This window comes from Rattus norvegicus, chromosome 8 (genome assembly GCF_021556685.1).
Source record: "Rattus norvegicus strain SHRSP/BbbUtx chromosome 8, alternate assembly SHRSP_T2T, whole genome shotgun sequence".
Taxonomy (NCBI): domain Eukaryota; kingdom Metazoa; phylum Chordata; class Mammalia; order Rodentia; family Muridae; genus Rattus; species Rattus norvegicus.
Window position 1 is genome coordinate 111,418,948 of NC_141541.1, and position 22,347 is coordinate 111,441,294.

The window sequence follows — 22,347 nt, forward strand, 5'->3', positions numbered from 1 at the left end:
TCAGGGCTCTAGAAGTCCAGCATAGGCTGGCCTATCGCAGCTCCCTGCTACACACTCAGATCATACTCCCAACAAGCCAGTGAAATCATGACTCAATAAACTGTAATTTATCACGCAGATTTATATGTTAAATTCTCAGTCCACAATACATCCTCACAATGAACTCACAGCCAACTGATAAGGATGTAAACTGCCCACCTAGATAAGATAAATTTGCCTACAGAAATTCATCCCAACTATCATGGCCATTCAAGACCACCTTCTCTGTCTCCATCTTGCTTCTCTTCCTCTCTTTCCCCTTCTCTCCCACCTTACAAAAGCTTTGTCCCTGCCTTATTTTTTTACTGTCCAATCATGGCCTTGACCTAACTTGTGCCACCCCTCACCTGCACATAGACTTGGAATATGTGGTTTCTGATAGAGTTTCACCCTAAGACCCAACCAGCGAAGTGTTTCCATGAGGAAACAGTGCTTACTGCCCCAGAGGTTCCTGGGTGGGAGGCTGGGCAGGGTCACTGGGCAGAGACCTCACAGGCCTGTCATCTATTACCCAGGTATTTGTTCTTTGCCATGGCCTGCTACAGCTCTGTCAGCTGCTCTACAGCGCCTACTTCAAGAGCAGTCTCACCACAATCGAGAAGCGCTTTGGGCTCTCCAGCTCTTCCTCTGGTCTCATCTCCAGTTTGAATGAGGTAAGCGGGAGGCTCTTTTATTTTAAAATATCTTTAAAATTAGATTTGCTTATTATATGTGTGAGTGCTTTGCCTGTGTGCATGTATGTGTAGCATATAAATGTTTGGTGCCTGAGGAGGCCATGAGAAGGCATTGGATCTCCAGGAACTGCAGTTATGGATGGCTGATGAACCATTATGTAGGTGCTGGGAATTGAACCTGGGTCTTCTGCCAGAGCAACAAGTGCTGTACCGACCCATCTCTCCAGCCCTGAGTGCGGAGCTCTTGACAATCCTTCATTGCACGTACAGACCTCCATAACAGGGACTGGGTTACGCATCCTAGTGCAGAATGTCACCCTAAATTTTGGCGTTGTCCTCACAGACAACAAATAGCAAGCAAACAATCCTTTGACATTTATGTCACCATAGCCTGACCCTGGCCCTTGGCTATATCACAAGTCACCCACAGTTCTTGGTGAGTCCAGACACAACCTCTGGATTCTTCTCTTCTCATACCAGGCTCTAGGCTCCTTGACTAAGCAAATGAGATCCGGCACATAGGATAGACCCTCTCACAGCAGTCAAGAGGACCCAAAGCTATGACTCCCACACCTAAACTTTTATCTGCATCATTGAATGCTTAGAATAAAACTGTGATCCAGGAACACATGGAATTTGTAGGCTGCTGCTTGCTGGCAATGGTGAGTGCGTGTGTGTGTGTGTGTGTGTGTGTGTGTGTGTGTGTGTGTGTGTGTCCAGGAGTGTGTAAAGAGAGTCCAGCCTGGAGTAGGGTTGGGTGAAGCCATCCAAGTTTGTGGGGCCTCAGATTGAAGCTCCAATCTCAAAGCCTTCCTGGGCCCAGGTGATATGAAAGGGCACACAATGCCTATGGCAGTTTAAAGACAGGTGGAGGGGCTTGAACAGAGAAGCCATGACCTTGGAAAGCAGCTGCTCCTATTGTCCATTGTGACATGACATTGGAGGATGAATAGACTAGGTGGGTTGGAACCCTAGAGCCCAGGGTGACCAGTCCTAGTCCCTGGAGTCCTTTGGTTCTGAGACACGGAAGGGCAGAGTGTGCTGTTGGGCTCTGTCAGATTGCAAAGGTTTAACACCATCGAGTGGATGGAGCTGTTCTTGAGGAGTTCTGAGGGTGCGGCCTGGAGTCCTCTCCTTGGCGAGAACCACTGCAGCTTTGAGGTGTACTTTTAATGGGGAAACTCTCTCAAAGGCGCTCCTCTGCTGAAGAAAAGCTACAGAGCAAGAGCCGATACCCAAGCAGGTCTAGTGACCCACAAACCAAGACGAGTGCAGGCCCACATGCCCCAACCTTCCCTCCTGGGCTTGTTTTGGAGCCCTCCACCCTCTGTCATGCACATGCTTGTCGTGACATGCTTCAGTCCACTTACAAAAACTAATAGAGATGCAAGAAAGGAAAGAAATGAAACCCCAGAAGTTCAAGAAGAAGCTTTCCCTCTCTCAGGATACCCACAGCAGAATGTTCTAGAACCCTCAATCTAGAAGGCTCCCTGCTAAAGCCAGGCTGCCTCCTCATACACCTCACATACCCTCACACCCTCCTCTATGTGCCACAGCCTCTGTCTGTCGGTCGTGCTCCTTGACACAGGTTAACGAGCACCAACTTTGGGCCGGACACTGTCCCGGATGCTGGGGAGGCAGAAAGGAACAGACGGACAAAAAGCTAAGACAAAGGTGTAGAAATAAATCTCTAGTAGATAGATGGTAGGGTCCATAAGACGGTGGCTGTGGGAGAGGAAGGACATGTCAGGTACAAGTGGTGGACACAAAGGAGCATTCCTTCTAAGGAACATCAGGACCTGATGTCCTCGGTGGACAGGCCTTGGAAGTGGTAGGGTCCTTGTTCTTTGTTTTGAAGAATTTAGGATGGGGATGGGGGTGGGTTAGATGCAGAGTTCATTGGAGCAGAAGCCCATTCTTCCAGAAGATTTCTCTAGGACGGTGTAGCTAACATAAAATGGGCCTCAGGGGTTCAGGTTACCTCCTGACTTTATGGATGTAGATATGACATTTCCTGTTTGACTGTCAAGTTCTAGCTTTCTTTCGGTTGCTGTGATAAAGACCATGACCAAAATGAAATTGGAGAAGAGACGGCTTATCTAGCTTACAGTTCCATATTAGGTCAACTGCACAGGAAGCCAGGGCCGGGACTGAAGCAGGAGAAGAGGCAAGGATCATAGAGGAAAAGCTTCTTCCTGGCTTCCTCCTTCAGCTTGCTTTGTTATTACAGCCCAGGGCTGCCTGACCAGGGATGGCATCACCCACAGTAGGCCAGGTGCTCCCACGTTAATCATTAATCAAGAAAGATGTTGCACGGATTCACAGACATACCTACAGGCCAACTGATAGAGAGAGTTTATTGACTGAAGCTTCCTCTTCCCGGATGACCCAAGTTCGTGTCACATTGACAAAAAATTAACTAGCAGAAAGTATAAACTGAGAGGAGTTGTATGGTGCTTGGGTCCATGCTCATTGCTTGGTTGTTATTCTGACTTTCAGTCCAGAGTCCCTGAGTCCATTACTTTGGACCTCACTCAAGTTAGGAGTTTAATTAAAAATTATATGCTACTCCAGTAGCCAGTATGGATTGGAGGGCTTCCTTGGATTTTGCCCCAAAAGACTTTTCTTGTAGGGGGGGAAGCTCAGTTGTTAAGGTGATGATTATGCAAGCATGATAACCCAAGTTGTCCCATCCCTAGAAGCTACATTTAAAAGCCAGGTGTGATAGTGGCATGCGCCTATACTTCTAGAGTTGGGGAGGTAGAGACAGGGGGACCCCCGGAGTGAGTCAACCTAGACTACTTGGCTAGCTTCAGGTCAATAAGAAACTCTGTCTCAGAGAGAGAAACAGAGACAGAGATATGGAGAGGGAGAGGGGAGGGGAAGGGAGAGGAAGAGGGAGACAGAGAGAGACAGGGAGACAGAGAGAGACAGGGAGACAGAGAGAGACAGGGAGACAGAGAGGGAAAGGGAGACAGAAGAGAGACAGAAAAGAACAGAGAGAGAGAGAGAGAGACAGAGAGACAGAGGGAAACAGAGAGAGACAGGGAGACAGAGAGGGAAAGGGAGACAGGGATGGGAGAGGAACAGAGACAGACAGACAGACAGACATAGACATAGAGAGAGAGAGGAATAGCACACACACGTGTGAACAGACCCATTTGCCGACATATGCACCCTACGCACACACTCAGATTTGTGTATAGACACCCGACGTTTAGATTAGTTCTTCATGGTTTCAGATAGTTTCACTGGGTTGGTCCAGAAAGCCGAAGCCAGGATGGGTTTCTGATGGCAGGGAAAACTGACGCTGGGAATCTACAGTCTAAGCAAGACCATCTGGGCAAGGCTAGCGTGGCTGTCAGGAACTTGACTAAAGCCAGGAAGCCCCTTCCCTGTCTGTTCTCCTAGGTGAGCTATGGTGGGTCGCCTCAGGACTGGAGGAGGGTGGGACCTGGGTCTCACTGGATCCCTTGTTCTCCTCTGCAGATCAGCAACGCTACCCTCATCATCTTCATTAGCTACTTCGGCAGCCGGGTCAACCGCCCACGGATGATTGGCATAGGGGGTCTCCTCCTGGCTGCAGGGGCCTTTGTCCTCACCCTCCCACACTTCCTGTCAGAGCCCTATCAATACACCTCGACCACGGATGGTGAGTGGCACCGACTCCTACTCTGAGGAGTTGAGGCAGTGTGAGCACGGTGCAGAGCGGATGGTGGTGCTCCTGGGTTGAGGTGACTCTAAGTCACCTTCTTCCCTCTCCTGCTAGAGACTGTCTTTGACTTCAGTAGTTCAGTTTCTCTCCAGACCACATCTGAAGCGCAGAACCTATTGAAGCATACAGAAGTATGAAGTAGCCCAGATATTTGGTTCCTGGCTTGCGGTTGCTGGCCTTTCCCTGTGACTTCCTGTGCTTTGTGCCTGAATCAATCCAAATTCCACCTGCCTAGAACCAGAACCCACAGAGGCTTAGAGAAAAGAGGGCCAGAGTGTGGAACACAATGAAGTTTGGGGGTTTTGCTTACTGTCCCATGACTGTTGTTGCACCTGACATTTTACTTCAACTTACATACGGTTTGTATGGCCCACTCGTTGATGCCAGAACATTAATGGAGTGCAGAGAGAAAGTTATAGTATGTATAACTTTATGGTCTTATGTAACTTCTCCTGGACATGAACAAATATCTGTTCACTCCACATAAGACACTATAAAAACCCAAATTCTACCCAACTGTAGTTGGTGAACCAATAAATTTATTCAGGTTAATTACGGGAGTATAGATAAGAGATTATAGGCATATGAGTAACTCAAAGGCAGCCACATCACCAAAAGGCATACCCATCATGGGTGAAGACTCACAAAAGCTGTATCCTTGGAAACTTGTAGGCAACTCTAACAGAGAGTCTCCTCTTCCCCAGCAATTGATTTCTGCTTTGTATGACCTTGAAGGAAGCTTTGTAAATCTTGTAATTTTCATGAACTTCTGAGTCATACAAGTTTCCCTAGCTCCCTCCATCTTAAGAGTTCCCTTCTTCCTCTCACCTGAAGAGAATGTTTCAGTTGAGAAGAAATGGCTACCTATTAGGTCTTGAAAGTAGAAAGTACTCAGATAGTATTTCATGTTTCAAGTATCCAAGAAGAGAGAGAAGAAGGGGAAGGGGGAATCCTGTCTCCTGACCCTCAGAAAAGGGCTTTTTCTGTGACCCAAACTTGTGTGTTTTATTGGGATGTTTTGTGGCAGAATGAAATAGACAAAGAATTTATGTGGTTAAACATGGTAAAGATTAGTACTGAAGTATCTATGAAAAGGTAACTTTTCCTTACATCTTATTTTTAAATTATTCAATTAGCCTATATTAATTATACATAATATGTTTCATTGGAACATTTTCATACATGTACATGATATACTTTGATCATTTTCATGTTCTTTCTCCCACTCTTACTAATCCTGCTTCTTTTCTACTTCTAGTCGTGTGTGTGTGTGTGCGTGCGTGCGTGCGTGCGTGCGAATTTCATTAGGGTTGATTAAAGGAGTGTAAGTGAGGGTTTGTTTATAAGAATGTGGGCACCTTACCAGAAGCTTCCTCACTGATGAAAATGTTGCTCTCTTCCCTACCAACCCATTAACTGATTATAAATTGTTGTTGTTTTAAATTGTTTAGTTTGAGACTTTATACAAATTCTAGACTCTTTGTTGATATAAGCTTTACAAATATTTCTCCCCAGTCTCTAACTCATCATGCATATTCTTTTAACAGAATATATCACTTCCAGAACAGAAAGAGGTTCTAATTTTGACAAAATTCAATTTTTCCTTATTTTTTTCCTTCCATGATTCATTCTTTTGGTACGGCTCTTAAGACCTCTGCCTGACCCCAAGAAAGAGAGATTTTTCTATGCACTTTCATGGGGTGTCTCCATTTTTTATATTTGCAAGTAGACTTAGGATCTGTTTTGAGTTAACCATTTATTTATAAATGCTCAAGTTTTCCCTTTTGTGTATGAATGTCACTTTTTCAGCACAATTTATTACAAAAACTGTCTTTTCACCATACCATAATTTTGTGCCATTATAGCAGATAAATTATCTTGGGCTAAGACTGCTGGTCAGTGGTAGGAAACTGGCCTGAAATACACCAGACCCTGAGTTCCACCACCATCACAGAGAAGAAAGTTGGCTGTGTCTGTGGATTCATCTCTGGACTTCCTTTCCCACCCATTGATCTGGGTGTCACCTTTGCCAGTATTGCAGGCCCTCCCTCCCCGGTGTTTGACTCGATTTCATTATATATATAGTTTTCCAAAATGTTGATTGGGACTGCATTAAATCCTTAACCAACTGGCACACCTGTAATGTGTACTCTTAAACAGTGCGGCTCGCTGCTGCCCAGTGTTCAACACTGATTGATGACTGAACAGGCTGTAAACTTTATTCTCCAGGAGAACATATTCCCTGGATGCCTTAATGCCCACTGTCCTCCATCATTGCTGCCCAGTGCTGTGGACACTCCTAGCTTACCCTCCCCACCCTGCTCAGCACTATTAATATTCGCCCATAAGAGATTCTGTGTTCTCTGTTGTTCAGCGGGCCTTTAACTTAACTTTCTTGCTACAATGTTTCCCTTTTCCTGAGCTAGATCCTTTGTGGTTACTTTGATGAGCCCTTGTGGTCATAAAATCTGTCAGAAAAGATCTTTATTTCACCCTTTCTCTAGAATTGGTTTAGCTGCAAATAACTATGAAACGATTAGTTATTCCTGCTCAGAACTTTGAGGATGACACATTATTGTCTTTCGGCATTTCTTAATGGACCTTCTCCGTCTGTCTAATTAGCAGCTCTTTATTTTTAGGCCTCCTTGTTTTAGTCTCTCTCTTTTTTCTTCGATGTTTTGCTACCATAACATGTGGGCTAATCTGTATCTGTCTGGGAGTTCAGATTTGCTTTTTTTTGGGTGGAGGGATTGGTTGTTGGGATATACAACCAAAATTATTATTTAATCCTAAAAACTTGTCATCACTCAAAAATGCTCCTGATTTTCTTCATCCTTCCCTCTGGAACTTTCATGTGGATATACATGTCATTCCCCCTCATCGCTTAACCTCACTGGAGCTTTCAGTACCTTGTCCCTCAGTACTGTCTTGTCTTCTTACTGCTTCCCTTGAAGTATGCCTTCCCATTCTCTGAGTCCCTCCCTAGCTTTTTAAATCAGAACCAAATCCTTCCGTTATGTAAAATTAAAGAGCTCTCTCTCTGTTTTGCTAACTTCCAGGAGGTAGGATTTGTTTTCAAAATTTTCAGCCCTAATTTTGTGATTTCCTAATGCTTTTTTACTGGTATATGTATGCACAGATATGTTTCTTTGGTGTCCTCAAGTATTCAAACATACTTCTGTATGCAGTCTTTTTGATATTGTCCCAGTAGCTCAGGCTTGGAGAATGTGGCCTGTCCTCTGTGTTGTGCCTGCTTGCCCATGCTCACTGTGAATTCTCCCTTTGTACACTCTATCTTGTATCCATGGAGCAAATTGTAGCCGGACTTTACCCCTATGAAAGTTCTATGTGGGCAGATTGGGAATGGATCGGGGTTAATGCCGTTTGTGTACCTGGTGCTATCTGTGGAGATCTGCAGGACTCTGGCCCCTTCGGAGTGGCCAAAGAGACCAAAGAGTTGCACCTCTCTGAGGAGGCGCTTGCCAGGCCTCTTCCACAGCTGACACTGCCCCAGAGTTGTTGGCAGGAGGCAGGATGCAGCGGTCAGCTAGGAGCCAAGGTTGGGGGCCACTCTACAGGAAGTGGATGTGGTAGGCTCAAGCGACTTCCAGCGACAAAAGCTTCTGGAGAGAAGACTTCCCCAGAGTATTACAGCTCGATAAGACAGGCACGCTCTATCTTTGGTGACGTAACTCATGCCCCTTATTCCTTGTGGATAGGACAAGGATGTGGATGGGGTGGGGTGGGATCTAAAGGCAGATGCTTTCTATTGGCTTGGTCTGAGCTGTTGGGGGTGCCACGTCTGCATGTGGAAGGTGTTGTCCGCACATGACTGATAATCCCAGTCTTCTCCATGGGTTGTCATAGAAACATGTTCCAGGACAGGATCCTGGTCAGCAGTAGATTTAAACACCTACAATTCTCAATTGCAATAACTGCAAGGGTTCCTGAATCAGTTAGAGCTTAACCAGGTTTTCTGTCTGGTGGCATGGCCCCACAGGGTAACATTGTGTGTGTTTCACCAGGACTCAGTGCTCCAGGATCATCATGGCTTTGGAGATGACTTTGTATCAACTTGTTAGCTCAGGATGAATTTGACCTTGTCTTGTGAGAAGTGGGGAGAGGTTATGGCTTCATGAAGCATCAGTGAGGGTCCACCCTGCAAATGTCCATCCTTCGTTCACTGCAGTAGAGCTGTATGCTGTTGGTTAAGGATGAGTGAACCACCCAAGGCCACGCTGAACAAGTAACTGATAACCTGTTTGCTTGAGCATCAGAGTCTCCTAAAAGTAGATGTAAGTGCTCGAGATGAATCTTTTATTATGGCGGAGGGAGGGAATTCCTCTATGGGTTGTGAGGCCAGTGCTGGAGGTGGGTAGTTGGTTTGAATGGCGGTCGGGGGTGGGGAGGATTAGAAGAAGAGATGAGTGGGGTGGGGTCTACTGGAAGCTTCTGGAACTATCCCTCCTTCAGCCAGGCTCTCTAGTCATTTACACAGGCATGCTGCAGTCCTTGACTGCTTAAAGGCTGAGCCTTGCTTCAGGAGAGCCAAGGAGAAGGCAGACAAACTTGTGGGTTCTGCCCTGTCCTTTCGCCCTCTCTCTGGACGAGGCATTGAAAACCAGCTTTGATGGAGAATCAGGACTTGACCTTTCTGATGCATGAAGACAGGGCTAATGGGATCAGCAAGGGAGTCTGGAACACTGGGGCCAGGCTGAGGGAAGGGCACTTTGCCAGACACCACACACCACACTCAGTCAGGCCAGTCGGCTCCCCGAGGCCTGGGCCCACAGCCCATGGCATTTGCTTTGCACAGTGTAGCTGCGGGAGGGAAATTAGCGATGGCCTCACTCTCTGCTCCTTTTTGGGCATGACTATTCAGATTGAGTTGGACTTTACCACAAAGCCCAGATCACCGGGAGTCACTACCAGCCCAATCTAAACCCCATGCTCCTGGCCCAAATCATCTGAGAGACAGTGGAAAGGACTAGTAGAAAGAGTGCAGCTTGCCTGACAGGACCACAGCATGCATGGGCTGGGAGAAGGGACGGAGTTGTTTGTGGCTCATCCTGTCTGTGTACATTCTGAATCCAACAACAGGGTGGCACTCGCTTTGACTGAAACTCAAGCAACAGTCGAACAGTTCAGACTACCTCAGGGCCCTTGTCCAGTGCAGGCAAAAAGGTGAAAGGACTTTGGCCCAGGAGTCACATCTGTGTGTTTTGGTTGGGCTGTGTACTCGTTCCGATGCAGTGTGCAAGTGTGGCACGTTAATATGTTCAAGTAAAAATATTCATCAAGTCTCATGTATGGAAGAAATTGTGATCGTGTCTCCACTTCCAATGTATTCTTATGGGGACTTCCACTTCGAATTATGCGAGGTCATCAGAGTGGGGGGACATATTTCTTTGGATGTGACACCCACATGTTGGTATGTCTGAACTGGAGACAGGCAGTTAGGGCTGAGACTGGCCATTGAGACTGTGATGGAAACTACAGCCTTGGGCTATTTCCTCCTTGCTTTAAGTCTCAGTACCTTAGGAGGGTCTAAAAGAGAAACACCTTGCCATAAGGCTACAGTGGCAGCAGGGGCCCGTGTCCTTGCATTTAGCCCAGTGGCTGGTGTGGGCAGTGAAGTGGTAACTCTTGTTCATGTGGCAATGTGGAGAGGGCTTATGGGACACTGAGTAACCTGATAGCCCCTCAGAATCCCCGGTGAGAACGCACTTTGACAAGCTCTATGGCATGGCCGGCATAGGGCTCGAGAACCTGCAGGTGATCTCTAGTCTTTATGCTGGGTTCTCCAGCACACCCTCGTCTGGGCACATGGATGAGAGCTGGGGCTCCCCTAGTTCCCAGAGCATGTTGAATGGAGTTTGATATGGAGCCTCTGAAAGTTACAGTGTAAGAAAGGATAGATCCTCACTCACATCAGTAGTCGGAGCATGGACTTTGACACTCAAATCCCACCTCAGCCACTCACTTGCCAACTCTTCTTAGGGGACGTACCCCTCTTTTTCTGAGCCTTATCTTTAAAACCGGAACAACAATACCGTCCTACTCTGTGTTCCCACAGTAGGAAGAGTTAAGAGCGTGGCTCGCCGTGACCGTTGGGGAAAACTTTGCTTGATTTGCTGTCACATTTGAAATCTGTTATTGATCGGTATCTTCTCCACTCCTCTCCTCACGAGTATGTGCCGTTTTCTTCCCCCTTGGAGCTGTGACAAGCTGCTCCAGAAATGACCATGGGAAATGAAGGGGACCTATGATTTTCAGAGGTGGGGGGGACTGAAGAAAGGCTGAACGTTGTGGGAAATCACAAAGACCTTTACAACTAATTGCCAATTTAAAAGAGACCATGCAGACATTTATGGATGTTTAGATTTTCTAAATGTCAGTAGGGTCCGGAAATGTGCCTTGGCGCCTTCAGAGAAGAGACTAGCTACCCAGCCAGAGCCTCCGTCCAAGCCCATGTCTAGAAGGTACAGAGAGGCTTTTGTGGATGGGAAACGAGCCAGCGTGAGACCAGTCCCGCTAGGAGAGAAGAGAGGGGACTTTTGGAAATCAGTGTTTTGAAGGACTAGGTGTATGTAACCTTGTGAAAGATTCAGTCTAAGTCCTTTTGGAAGTCAGCCTGGCAGACAATGGTTGCCGGGGCAGGAAGTTTCTTGAAGGCTAAGCAGGAAATGAGGAGGGAAGTGTTGTTGTATTTTGTGAGCAATCAAGAAAAGAAAGAGAAGAAGCCCTTCCTAGCCTTTGATGTCTGAGGCTGCTGGTCCCTAGGGTGTGCCCTCAGTGATGTCCCCAGGAAGATGGGGAGAGAGATTCGGAGTAACCTCAACCCTTCCTTCCTCAGCTCTTAGCCTCCAGGGCAAAATTCATCTCCTAAACCTGGAAATGGCCCAGGCCCAGACTACAGAGAGAATCAGTCTGGAGCATGAGCACGGGTGGCTTTGTGGTAAATTCCCAGCTCTGGCATGCTATGGAGATGCCAGAAACCATGGGGGAAATGAGGGGCGCGTGGTGTGCAAGTGGCCCGAGTGTGTCTGTAACACGTAGGTATGTGCAGGATAGAGCATCTCTACATGCAGATGTTGGATGAGGTACGGAGGTGGCTGGGCTTGGAGAGGAGGGGAAGCTGGTGTATGTGGAGTTGGGTCCTGGAGGCAGGAGTGTGTAGACATGAGGTGAAGGTATGAAGGTAGGGGGGATTGTCAGGAGGTGGGAGGGTAGGGGAAGGAGGAAGAAGCATGAAGTGAGCACATGTGTAGGAAGAAGTGTGTGGGTAGGGATGTGGGGGACGTGCATGCATGTGAGGGAAGTGGGTAGGGTGGCAGTTGCCTCGGGGGCTGAGGTAAGGTATTTATAAAGGGCAAAGGGAGAGTGTGTGTTGGGATGAGTGGGTGAGTAGTTAGGGTAAATGCCGCCCAGCTAGGCTAATTGGAACTGTTTAATCTGAAAACAAAAAGGAAGGAAAACAAACAAATACATGAGGGGAAAATATCACAAAACATATGCATGCTATTAACTTGACTAAAAGAAAAACAGTCCCGAACGGATGGGTAGACCAAAAGCGAATGCAGCTTGATGCGGACCCTCTTAAAGTTATGGTCTAGGATAGGATAGATATAAACCTGGAGGGATGACAGCGGGCGCCCAGACACTGCATTGAGCGTCAGGAAGGTCAGAACTCGAAAGTTGGCGAAGCAAGTGTCCACTGCAGTGACACAAGAGACAGCCCTTCTTAAGTGCCAGCTCCTGACCGTGTCTGTCCATTCTCTGGTTCTTCAAGCATTGTAGTGGATTGATCTGATTCTGCTTGTATTCTAATGCTAAATACTCGTTCCGTAGGACATGGTTGCCCCAGATGAGCAGAAAGATGCTCATGTACTCAAGGGATGCCATGTGAACATTCACCCCAGTTAACTGCTCAATAAAAGACTACAGCCTGTGATTGGACAGGGGAGGGAGAAAGGCGGGACTGGAGGTTCAGGAGAGGGGGTTGCAGGTAGAGGAGGGAAGGAAGAGGAGGGAGATAAGGGAAAGAAGCTGACATGGATCAGAACCACATGGTCAGAAGAAACAGCAAGAAACGAGGGGCATTATCTCTAGGGTATATGTTAATATAGATCTGCCCAATCTGGGTATATGGCTTATAAATAAAATTTCTGGATTGCACATCTTTTACAGGGGCTTATTAGGATTGAAATTATAATTACAGAGCATCTGTGGTTTGGCAAGTCAGGTGAGTTGAAAATATGACTCATTCTCCTAGGCCTCCAGCAGGAGAGTGTGGCTGGTTCCTCTCTACCTTCTTGGCCCTTAGGAACTATGCAGCCATTTTTCTTCTTCAACAACGAGGCCAGGTAGCAGTCAGCAACGGCTTGTGGGTGTTCTGGGATGTTCCAGATCTCCCCTTCCTGTCTACGCCCTGGACTGGGGTAGGAGTGAGAAGGATGAGTGGGAGAACCGCCCTCTTCCCCCAGGCACCCATCCTTCGAGAGTTCTGTTTATGTCTGGTTTGCATTCTGTGTCTCCAGAAGCTTTAGTGGATGAAGTATTTGGAAACCATGTTAGGTGATGGGCAGACATTTTTATTCAAACACCAGGTAACAAATATTCCCAGCTTGCCAACCCCAGAGACCATGAAGTTGCTCAGCACCATTACAGAGACAACCGATGTCCATGGGAGTAGAAACCGAAGTGTCTAGGTGTGTGCTGTAATACTCATTGGCACAAACGGGGTAGGGATCCACTCTTCCCCTAGTTAGTAGTTTCCCAGACTGTACTAGGTGGTTCTCCTGGTCTAGGCTTACCCTTGCCCTTAGGGCTGAACTCCCAGGGTATGAATACCTGGGGCTACCTTGATGCACTGTCATTCTCTGCCTCCCATGGGTTCTCGTCCCTCCTGGAATCATCCTGACCAAGTCCAACAGTCCCCAGTTTCAGGAACAGACATCCCACAGCTGGGCTGAGCCTGCACTTCTGCTGCAAGACCTTCACTGGACCTCAGAAAATAAGGTTGCAGGACTTCAGCGTCTCCCCAGGAAAAAGACAAGAGAAGTTCCCACTCTGGACCTGAGGGTCCTAAAGCAGGTTTAAGACGTGGATCTATGATCAAAATAGCCAGCAACTCAACCCCACAGATGCTCTTGTTGTTGCTTTGTTTTGTTTGAGACAGGGTTTCTCTGTGTAGCCCTGGTTGTCTTGGGACTTGCTCTGTAGATGGGGCTGGCCTTGAACTCAGAGATCCGCCTGCCTCTGCCTCCAGAGTGCCAGGCTTTGCCTTACCTTTGCTGCCAAGCCTTGTATTTTATCCCTGTCAGAGTCACTTTCCTTGGCTGGAGCTTTTTATTCTGGGGTCTAATTTTTTACTTTTCAGCCTTCAGGATGTTTGGTCGGCCCTTCTCCTGGTTCTGTAGCATTCCTGTTGTTCTTAGGTCTGCCAGCTGTGTCCCCAGGACAGAACACACAGTTATAGACACATAGCCCTTCTACCTCAGGTATGCAGAAAGCTGGCTCCCCCTGAGGATGCTCCAGATGTGGGTCCCCATCTTGCCTAGCAAATATAGTGACAGATCTTTTCAACAGGCTTCCTCCAGTCAATTCATCCCATGGCTTCTGCTGGCTATGGAGCCCCACTAACAAAGAAAATGTGTGTGGGGGAGGAGGCACGAATGACTTGTGATGAACTGGTGTTGGCTCTGCAAACCACTCTGGGTTCTCTTCAAAGAGCTCCCCGGCAGCCTAGGGAATAAATCTGTGAGCAATAAGTTCGATTTCACAACCAATGAAAGGTGCTAGTGAAGCGCCAATCTCCTTAAGTATTAAAGTCAATGCTGCAAGCTGTCATCATTTTTCTCCTAGCCACTAAAGAAACGAGTCTGATGCTCAGGGTCCCAGCTCCTGTGCACCAGCAAAGGGCTACGAAATACCGGGAGAGGGAAGTCTCAGGCTAGCCGTATGGCTTGTGATTTCGCTAAGTCCTGCACACAGCAAGCCTGTCCCCTTATGCCCAGTACAAGTAGCATTTTTAGGACCCTCCTATGACAAGAGGGCCAGTGTGGAAGGAGAGTTTTAGTCTCAGTACACACCTATGCACGCGCACATACACACACACGCCCCCCCACACCTATACACACACATGCCAAATACCAGCACACTCCTTCCTTGTACACGTATGATCCTCCCCAAGAGCATGCGTTTGCCCCGTGATTTCTTTGTTGGAATCCGCTGCTGCTGGTGTGTCTGTCCTTACTGCATCCTGCCCCTGAGCTCTGATGGCCTGAGTAACATGGCCTGCTGGGGGTCTTTTCCCTTATTCATTTGAGTTTCTCCGAGTGACCCATCACTTTGAAGGAAAGTGGTATTGGAGGGCCTCTGGGTCCCAGATGATGATATACTAATTATTTCTTATAAAACAATGCTTTATAAACAAAGTTTTACAAATGAAAAGAGCACAAAGCTGCGGAGGGATGGGAAGGCAGGGGTGGACCTGGGAAGAGCTAGGGTGGGGGGGGATGGAATGAGAGTGAATATAATAAAAATACATTGTATAACCTTCCCAAAGAATCATAAACTAGTACGTTAAAATGTCTTTAATTGTAATAACACATTGTGATCACATATACTTATGTAGCATGTGATGTTTCAATCTACGCATGCGTGTGCACTGATCAGATCGGAATGGTTGACATACATGCCTCTATCATGCTAGCCACTCATCCTTTCTGTATGTTGGGGATGTCATCCCTACTCCAGACCTGCTCCATGCCTGCCAGAGTCCATGGGCCCCGTCTCAGGAAAGTTGATTTCTTGACACAAAATCTCCTATATTGCAAAACCTCGGAGCGATCCAGAAATCAGGGCTGGAATTTTGCAGATATAAAACTCAGCATGAGTCAGAAGGTTGACTCGAGTGCTGCCAGGGTGGGGCTGGGTAACCTCAGGAGGGGCGAGGCCAGCCTGTTTCTAGTTAGCACTGCCCAGTCCTGTAAAAGTTGATGGAACCAGACCTCTTGTGTCCTACTGGGGTTAAAGAATATGCTCTGATGAACTTGTGCCTTCCAGGAGTGTGCCTTGGAGAAGAGAGGAAATAGACTAAGCTCCTATTAATGAAGGTTCTTTTCCCTCCTAACGACCCCTGCAGTGTGGGGGCAGGCAACCTTGGGTGGATTTCAGAGAAGTTCTGTAGTGGCTGCAAAGGGTGGCTTTTATCTGGTCTTATTTCAGGACTTTTATTATTTTTAAGACTCTCTCTCTCTCTCTCTCTCTCTCTCTCTCTCTCTCTCTGTGTGTGTGTGTGTGTGTGTGTGTGTGTGTGTGTGTGTGCCTGTAAATATAGTGGCACCCACCTTTAATTACAGCACTCGGGAGGCAAAGGCAGGTGGATCTCTGTGAGTCTGAGGTTAGCCTGATCTACAGAGTGAGTTCCAGGATAGCCAGGGCTACCACGTGAGACCCTATCTCAAACAAACAAAATATGTGGGACTGGAGAGACAGCTCAGTGATTAAGAGGACTTATTCTCAGGGTTGGGGATTTAGCTCAGCAGTAGAGCGCTTGCCTAGCAGGCGCAAGGCCCTGGGTTCGATCCCCAGCTCCGGAAAAAACTAAAAAAAAAAAAAAAAAAAAAAAAAAAAAAAAAAAAAAAAGAGGACTTATTCTCGAAGAAGGTCCAGGTTCAGTTCTGGGACCCCACATAGTGGCTCATAACCATCTGTGACTCCAGTTTCAGGGGAGTCAATGCCTTCTTCTGATCCCTGAGGATACCACAAGCACAGCGAATACACATGCATTCAGGTACAACACTCAGACACATGAAATAAATCTATAAAACTTAAAAAAGTGCGTGTGAGGCTTATGTGCATCAATGTGTTTGTATGTGTGTTTATATGTGCATGTGTGCATATGTGTTAATATAGACATTTATATGGAGGCTAGAAGTCAATGTTGGATGGTTCTCAATCACCCTTAACTGCACTTCTCTGAGACAGTATCTCCCACTTAACCTTGTGCTCACCTATTTAACTAAGTTGTTGGCCAGCGAGCTTCGGAATTGGCCTACCTCTGCCTCCTCAGGGCTGGGATTGCGGCTGTGTGCCGCCACGCCTGAGTTTCTCTCTGTGTGCCGAGGATCTGAACTCAAGTCCTTGTGCACGCACAGCTATCACTTTGCTAAGTTGGCCATGTCCACAACCACAGTGAGCAGTGGGGAAAGCTCTGAAAGCCCCAGGTATATGACTTGAGAAGTGATGAGTTACTTGTTGATCCCTTACATGGGCTCAAGCCCTTGGACAAAGCTAAGAACTCTGCCCCAGGGAGGAAGTGGGAGACTGCAGCCCAGAAATACAATCCACCCATGACACACTCTGTCATTGTGTCTGTCGAGAACCTGCCCGTCAGTACGGTCCCCTCCAAGGTCTGTTCTTCCCCTCCTCCTGCCCCTGCAGTCACATATCTATGATGCCCTTCCTGATTCATGCCGATTTTGTTTGAAGGGAAGAGCTTAATGGTTTAAAAAATCTAAGACACTATTTTCACCCAGAGTATGATGTCCAGGACCACCCACTACAGGGGGTCTGGGTCTTGTTCCTAAGATCTTGCATAAGGATCCAGCTGCTGTCAACTGCCCTGTAGGGCAGGGAACAGAGGACTTTCTCAGCACATCCTGCTCACTGCTTTTCTCCATTCCTCTGGGCTCCAGGCCTCAGTGCTGACCACCTCCAAGGGAGCCAGCCACCTGTCATTCCTCTGAGAAGGTGCCCATGGAGAGAGAAGCCATGCTCTTTGGGCTTCGTTTAACTACTGATGCATGTACATGTGTGTGTGCATGTTCATGTGTGCATTCATACATGCATGTGTGTGTGTGTGTGTGTGTGTGTGTGTGTGTGTGCATGCACGCAGGAGGTAGGTACATCTGGAGGCCAGAGGTCATCCTGGGTGCTGTTCCTCAGAATTGTCATCCCTCACATTTTTTGAGACATATTCTCTCACTGGGACTTCAGCTGGCCAACCAGGCTAGGCTGGGCAGCCACATGCCATCCGATCCCCACCTTGCCAACATTGGCATTACACATGTGTGCCCTCATGCTGGACTCCTCATATTGGTTCTGGAGATCAAATTCAGGTCTCACATGTATGAGGCCAAGCACATTATGAACTGAGCCGTCTCCTCAGCTCCAAGTCCTGTCCCCCTTTCACATGTCAGAGCTGGATCTGAAATGGGCTTGGGCCCCATTCAGGACTGGCATCAGGAAAGGCATGTTCTGCAGGGAGACCTTAAATCAGTGTGGGAAACAGAATAAAGCCGCGGAGAATTTGGAGACTTGGATGTAGTTGGGGGCCAACAGATTATTTTTATTTCATACATATTTTGAGTAAGAGGTATTTCTGACCTGCACACTGACATTTTTAAACTTAATAATAGCGAAACAATCCCCAGAGACTTTGGCGGCTGAACGCTTCACAAGACGAAACTTCACGAGGATTTCTGTGGCTTTGGCATACCACGCAGTGTGCCACATGAAGACTTAATAAGGCAGTCAATGTTTTTATGATCTTTGATGGCCATTAAATGTCTGACAGAAAAAAATGCTTTTGCCAGCCAAGACAGCAACAATGTTCTCATGAACGTGGGTTTCGTCAAATAATGAGGATGGATGAAATCAGGAATTAGAGTAAACTTAGAATAAACTCTATTCTCTGGAACTTCCATTTCCCCGGGGAGTTCCTCAAGTCGTCATTCCCCTGTCTCCACCTCCGGTTCCCTTCATTCTCCCGCCATGCTCCAACCTAGTATATGCATTGATACTCACACAACCATGGAGCCTCCGAAGCCCTGAGGCACAGCACCAGCCTCACCCATTTGAGCTCTAAGTCATTCTGGCTGAGGGTCTTCCTGCCCTTGAGCTCAGGCCTTAGTCCACCCAGATTGTACTGCAGTGCCCTGTCAGGGTCGTCACCTGTCTTGGGGTATCCTTGGGGTACGATCCAGGCTCCTTCCCAAGGCACTCTATCTATCTGTGGTAGCCGTATTGCATCACCCCTCCCCCCACCCCAATTCCCTGTGAACTGCTGAGAGCTGAGACACCCCGGCTTTCCACTGTGCCTTCTTCTTGGTTCAGAGGCCCCCTTTCTCCAAGGAACTTTCTCAAACACCTTCCCACCCCCCACCGCCCCAACTCTGAGTTTCCTGTCTTTCCCATTTACCCTTTACTCTCTGTCCTCTGTGTACTCGGCAGTATTTTTTTTTCCAACTGTGGCGAAATGCATACCGTGAAGTTTACCATTCTGCCACGGTAAGATGTGTGCTGGTGAGGCTAAGTGCATCCATCACAGCCACCCACCTCCAGAACATTCTTGTGTGAATGACTGTTCACAGTGTCTTCATTCCTTTCTCCCCCAGCCCTTGGCAGACTTCATTCCACTCTCTGTCTTTATGGATTCGGCCACTTGAGAAGCCTCCCATGGATGAAGTCTGACAGGACTTGCCGTTTTGTCTGGCTTCTTTCACTTAGCACACAGTGTCCTCGAGGCTCATCTATATTAGCAATTAGCAGAATTTGCTTCCTTTTTAAACTGAATAATATCCTATTGTACGTACCATATTTGACTCAATTACTGGGTTGTTTCTACTTCGTGGCTTTCACCAACAATAGTGCCATAAATATGGGAGCATAAAGATCTCTTCAGGACTGGAGAGATGGCTCGGTGGTTAAGGACACTGACTGCTCTTCCAGAGGTCCTGAGTTCAATTCCCAGCAACCACATGGTGGCTCACAGCCATCTGTAATGGGATCCGATGGCCTCTTCTGGTGTGTCTGAAGGCAGCTACAGTGTACTCATACACATAAAATAAATATACAGCTCTTTTTTTAAAGGGGGGGGGCGGTCTAAAAAAGAAAAGGAGCTCTTCCAGGGCAGTGGTGATACATGCCTTTTATCTCAGTAGTTAGGAGGCAGAGGCAGGAGGATCTCTGTGAGTTCTAGGACAGCCTATCTACTAGAGTGAGTTCCATAACAGCCAGGGCTATAAAGAGAAACCATCTTGAAAAACAAGCAAAAATAGAAAAATCTCTTCGAGCCTCTGCTTCTAATCGTTTTGATTATTATGGGAATCATTGGGTCATAAGGTAATGTCTCTTTTTGAATTTTGAGCCTGCTTTGCAATGTGACTGCAGCATTTTACATGCTTCACCAGCAGTGCACAAGGGTCTCTCTGTCTCTGGATCCTCACCAACACTGGCTGCTTTCTGGCTTTTTGATGCTAGCCATCCTGTGGGATGTTACGTGATATCTCATTGCATCCTGTTTCTGACCTGATGAAGCAATACTGTGGTTGCTTTTTTTTAACAACCCGAGGGCCGTCATGGGTTGGAGACTATGTAAGAGCCATGTCCATGTCCCTCTGTCACCTGCATGGAGAGAGCCCTCTCTCATGGTCACTAGCCAGATGACTGGGAGACTGAAGAGGACTTAAATCTTAGTGCAGGTTTTGTCAAGAGGCAGGCTTCACTCTCACTACGGCTCAGAGGACGGTGTCTCAGATAGAGGCACATGCCTTCGGTGATCAAGCCGGCACGGGGACAACCCTTTATTCCTCTTTCTTGGCATTACCATTTGATTTCAGATGGCCTTTAAACTATTCTTGAATAGATAATGTACACCAAAGGCCACTCATTAAAGGTGGCCAAGGCTCCTATCTCTGTTAAAGTCATCCACATTCTGCACCACGAGTGAGCCTCAGCTTTGGTTGTAGTAACAGTTTTGTTTGTTGAGAGGGGTACATATTATGTGGACCACGATGTCCTCTAACTGGTAATCCTTCTGCCTCAGCTCCTTGAGTGCTGAGATCCCTGATGAGCACACCATACAGGACTTCACAGAACACTTGATACTATAGTACCTGGCCTTTGTCCGCTCTGTTTTTTTTTTCTGAGTCAGACCTCAGTGACCCACCAAGGAGCCCCTTTGCTGGAAGTTTTCACATGGGTCTTGTCTAGACCCTGGCACCAAGAACAGAAAGTGATGGGGTTAGGCCATATGAGGCCTGTGTGGAAGGGGATGGGACATCAGGGAAGGTAGAGGCCCTGCCCCAGCCCTAGCATCTATTCCATGGCCCCCACCTTTTCTCTCCAGGGGACTCGGGGGCCTTCTAGCTCAGGGACACTCTTCTAGGATCATAAATAGGAATTAAACTGATTCCATTCGTGTTAATGAAAACCCTACAGGGGAAGATTGGTGACGTCAGAGGTTTCCATTGGCCAGAAGGAAGCAGGAATAAAAGGAATCTGGAAAAGATTCCCTCAAACCCCTCAAGCCTTGGAAAGCTGACCATGCTGATTGTTCAGTGTGGGCCAAATTGAAAACAGAGGCAAGGAAGCAGCTGCCAAGCCTGGCAAAGCCTGCAGCCGTGGGAACCACAGTGTCCAAAGGCCACACTGGGATGCCTGAAGCCCTCCCAGAAGGGCCTCCAGGGGCAGCCTTGCTCCCCAATCCGTGACATGACAGAGTCTCCAAATCCCCTTGTTCTCAGAGTCTGTGACTCTTCTCCTGGTCCTGGCCAAAAGGCCAAGAAGCATTAAGAGTCTATAATTCTGGGGGGCTGCCCAGGTGTGGTCAGGTCACTAAATGCCTTTGGCAGCAAGTCCTTCACCTTGATGTGGTGCTGGGATCATTCAGAAGTGAAGGATCAGGGGGTCAAGATGCAGGGAAGACCAGAGCCAAGGCTGGCAGTGACATAGTCTTTTGCTGAAGAGAGCTCTGAGCTTTGACTGTGGATCCCCTCTTCCAGACGGGTGGTGCTTTCCTCCAGGACTGCAGTATGGATCCACCATACTAAACCCTCTGCCAGCACCAGCCACAAAAGGAGACACGGTCGCACCTTCTCCTTCCTGGGCAGGGCGGCTCCTGTTCCAAGAACCTCCCTCCACCTTGCTCTCACCTCAGTCTCTGTCGCCCCCTCTGCTAAGCAAGCAGAAGAATACTCCTCAAGGACCGTGTCCTATTTTCCTGTCCCTGGCCCTCTTTCCCTTCCTATGGAGGAAAGGATAGAACAAGAGCAGGATGGAAGGACAGATGGTGGACACGGGAGGCCAGGGTGGTGGTGACCACTGGGCATTCTCGTTACAGGAAACAGGAGCAGCTTTCAGACTGACCTCTGTCAGAAGCATTTGCCAGCCCTGCCCCCCAGTAAGTGCCATAGCACCGTGCCAGATACCCACAAGGAGACCAGCAGCCTGTGGGGCCTGATGGTGGTTGCTCAACTACTGGCCGGCATTGGGACAGTGCCCATCCAGCCCTTTGGGATCTCCTACGTGGATGACTTTGCCGAGCCTACCAACTCACCTCTGTATATCTGTGAGTCTTGGGCTTCAACAGGGCTGTGAGGGGTGGGGAGTCAGGGCCGGATGCAGTACCCGCTGAAGCTCTTGGGGACGAAATGGGGTCTGGTTCTCTTGGCCCACAACATGGTGGGTGACAAAGGCCTGTTGTGAAATGACAGTTCTGTTTCCTTCCACTTGGATGGACCCCAAGTGGCCAACCCAAGTCTCCAGGCTCTTACCTGGAGGACGGAGCTAAGATTCTTTGTGTGTACCGGGTGCTTTGAGGTTAGGTGAGCTGAAACAGATCACCCTTTAGCCCTGTTTTGAGCCTTTGACATCACAGAATAACATTGTGCACTACCAAGCTCACACTAGAAGACCATACAGTTGGGTTTTTTTTTAAATGTAACAATGATGACAACGCCCACCACCACCACCACCACCACAACAGCAATAACAAACCACATAATGCTTTAAGTTTAAATTTGGTATTGGGCCACGTTCACAACTGTCCTGGAGACCATGTGGCCTATGGGCCAGGCGTTAGACACTCAGTAGACCCTCAACAAATTACCGGGTTCTCCAGGCTCATGC

The 22,347-nt window shown here is 47.8% G+C and overlaps 1 protein-coding gene across 5 annotated transcripts in view; it reads left to right on the forward strand.

The window, feature by feature from the left end:
• Slco2a1 (solute carrier organic anion transporter family, member 2a1) overlaps positions 1 to 22,347 on the forward strand; it is an 80,422-nt gene that overhangs the window by 40,373 nt on the left and 17,702 nt on the right. For 2 of the 5 annotated variants that reach the window (XM_087560427.1, NM_022667.4), the window contains 3 exon segments: positions 555 to 692; positions 4,203 to 4,365; positions 21,560 to 21,787. In XM_087560427.1, coding sequence (XP_087416553.1) covers positions 4,266 to 4,365; positions 21,560 to 21,787 — 328 coding nt within the window. In that variant the 5' untranslated portion in view covers positions 555 to 692; positions 4,203 to 4,265. 5 annotated transcript variants of the gene reach the window in all.